The following is a 1,884-nucleotide window of genomic DNA, read 5'->3' as shown; positions in this document are numbered from 1 at the left end:
CAGCAACAGGCACCTTAATTAACAAGGGCTGCTTATTCACAGTCACGTAACGGCACGATATACAGGAAGAATGAAGAATATAGCTTTAAAAGAAACAATATAACAGGTATAACAAATACACCATCAAACCGTATAATACATTTAATAAAGAATTTCGCAAACGGCAAAAAAGTCATTCCCAATTACTCACCATTGAATATGGCTCCATGAGTCGGAGAATATTACGTACTTCCGTTAACAACCCCAGTAGCTGCCACATTTCAGACTCAATCCACTATTTACTCAGATTACCTTCTCGAATCCTTTCACATTACGACCAAAACTTCCTAAACCACTACTCCATCGTCGTCCGGATCTGTACAGTTAACACCAACGGTAGCAACAGTACGCCGACATGAGGCTGCTTTAGACTAAATAATGTGAAGGTTCTGCACATACGCTCCTTACTGGTGTCGCCGACTCACATCTTCCTGCTCGGTAGAGTTGGTCGTAACACGTGTAGGGGCATTACTGGACAAAGTAGTTATTACATCACCTTCGGTGCCAATGGGTTCATTCACCTTTGCCACATCCTCCAAAACACCGCTCTCCTCACTCTCCTCTTCCAAATCACTGTCATATACTTCCACGGATGGTTTCAGCGTATCCCACTTGATGTAACGCATCATCATGTACAGATACGTTGGAAAGCCAACTACAGCGGCACCAACAAGGGGACCGAGCCACAACGCCTGTATACCAAAACCAGTGAAAAAGAAAAGTAGAAGACCCAGTGGCACACCAACGACGGAGTAGACAAGACAGATAACAATGGCGCCTTGCTTCTGCATTCCACACCCACGCAGCACGCCCATCATGCAGCTCTGAAACACATCGAAAATATGATAAACAAACACATAGTTCATTAAGGAATCAACAATCTCCACCACCTTCTCGTCATCGGTAAAAATACGCGGGTATAGGCTCCGAGTGGCCAGAAGAATGGCAACATTGCATAACGAAATAGCGACGGAAGTCCCCAAACACAAAATGGCGAGACGGCGAGCAAACATCGGTCTCTCCTCACCAATTGCTCCACCAACTAACACAGAAGCAGCAATAAATGTTCCAGAGGTGATGGCCCAACAAATACCAGACATTTGATAAGTAATGCCAAAAGCAGCTAATTCCTCTTTCGTGCCAAAGCCAGCGCAGATGCTGTTTATCTCCAGTGCGACCCACTCACTGAGCATCATAGCCATTGATGAAAGACCAAGCTTAAGTAAGGGTCCCCAATTACGGTAGATTGCATCCTCAATACCGCCCCAGGTAGCGAGATACTTTTTAGTCACAACAACATAAAGCACCAACCCAGTGGTAGTGCATATCATGAGAAGAGACCACCCAACAGCAACACCAGAGAATCCCATCACTTTAACCAGTCCAATAAGGAGAAAGGGGTACACAACGGCGCCAATAACAAGACTCACAGAGAAGGAAGTGGAAAGGTGCTGGCACGCGAAGTAGCGACGCAGTAGCTCTAGCAACATGGCGAAGAAACTACCCCAAATCGACAAGCGACAGAACTCACCCGTGAAGTCAATCACAGCTGGATCTTGTCCCATGGCCACCAGCACTCTGTCCAAGAAAAGGATAGCCGGAGAAAGTAGTACGAATGTGATGAGGAGCATTATGAGCATCCGCAGAGTGTAGACACCGTACATCTTATCCTTTGGATTACGGCTAAATGTATGGGAAAGCTTAGTTTCAAGGGCTCCAGAGAAACCGGCACCAAATGCAAACACTGTGGCGTTCACTAGCCCGTTCGCAAGCGAAGCGCCACCCAACTCCCTCACACCAATTTTCCCAACAACGGTGAGAAGAGTAATGCCAAAGGAAAATTGG

General features: G+C 46.2%; 1 pseudogene across 1 annotated transcript; it reads right to left on the bottom strand.

Moving 5' to 3' along the window:
* Positions 1 to 602: 602 nt before the first annotated feature.
* Positions 603 to 1,883, bottom strand: TEOVI_000189900:pseudogene (annotated as a pseudogene). Its single transcript has one exon. A coding segment is annotated over exon 1 (1,281 nt).
* Position 1,884: the final 1 nt, after the last annotated feature.

The sequence above is a fragment of the Trypanosoma equiperdum genome (genome assembly GCF_001457755.1).
Source record: "Trypanosoma equiperdum strain OVI genome assembly, contig: ctg_447, whole genome shotgun sequence".
NCBI classification, from domain to species: domain Eukaryota; phylum Euglenozoa; class Kinetoplastea; order Trypanosomatida; family Trypanosomatidae; genus Trypanosoma; species Trypanosoma equiperdum.
The sequence above is the reverse complement of the archived record's forward strand: the minus strand, read 5'-3'. Positions and strand labels throughout refer to the sequence as shown.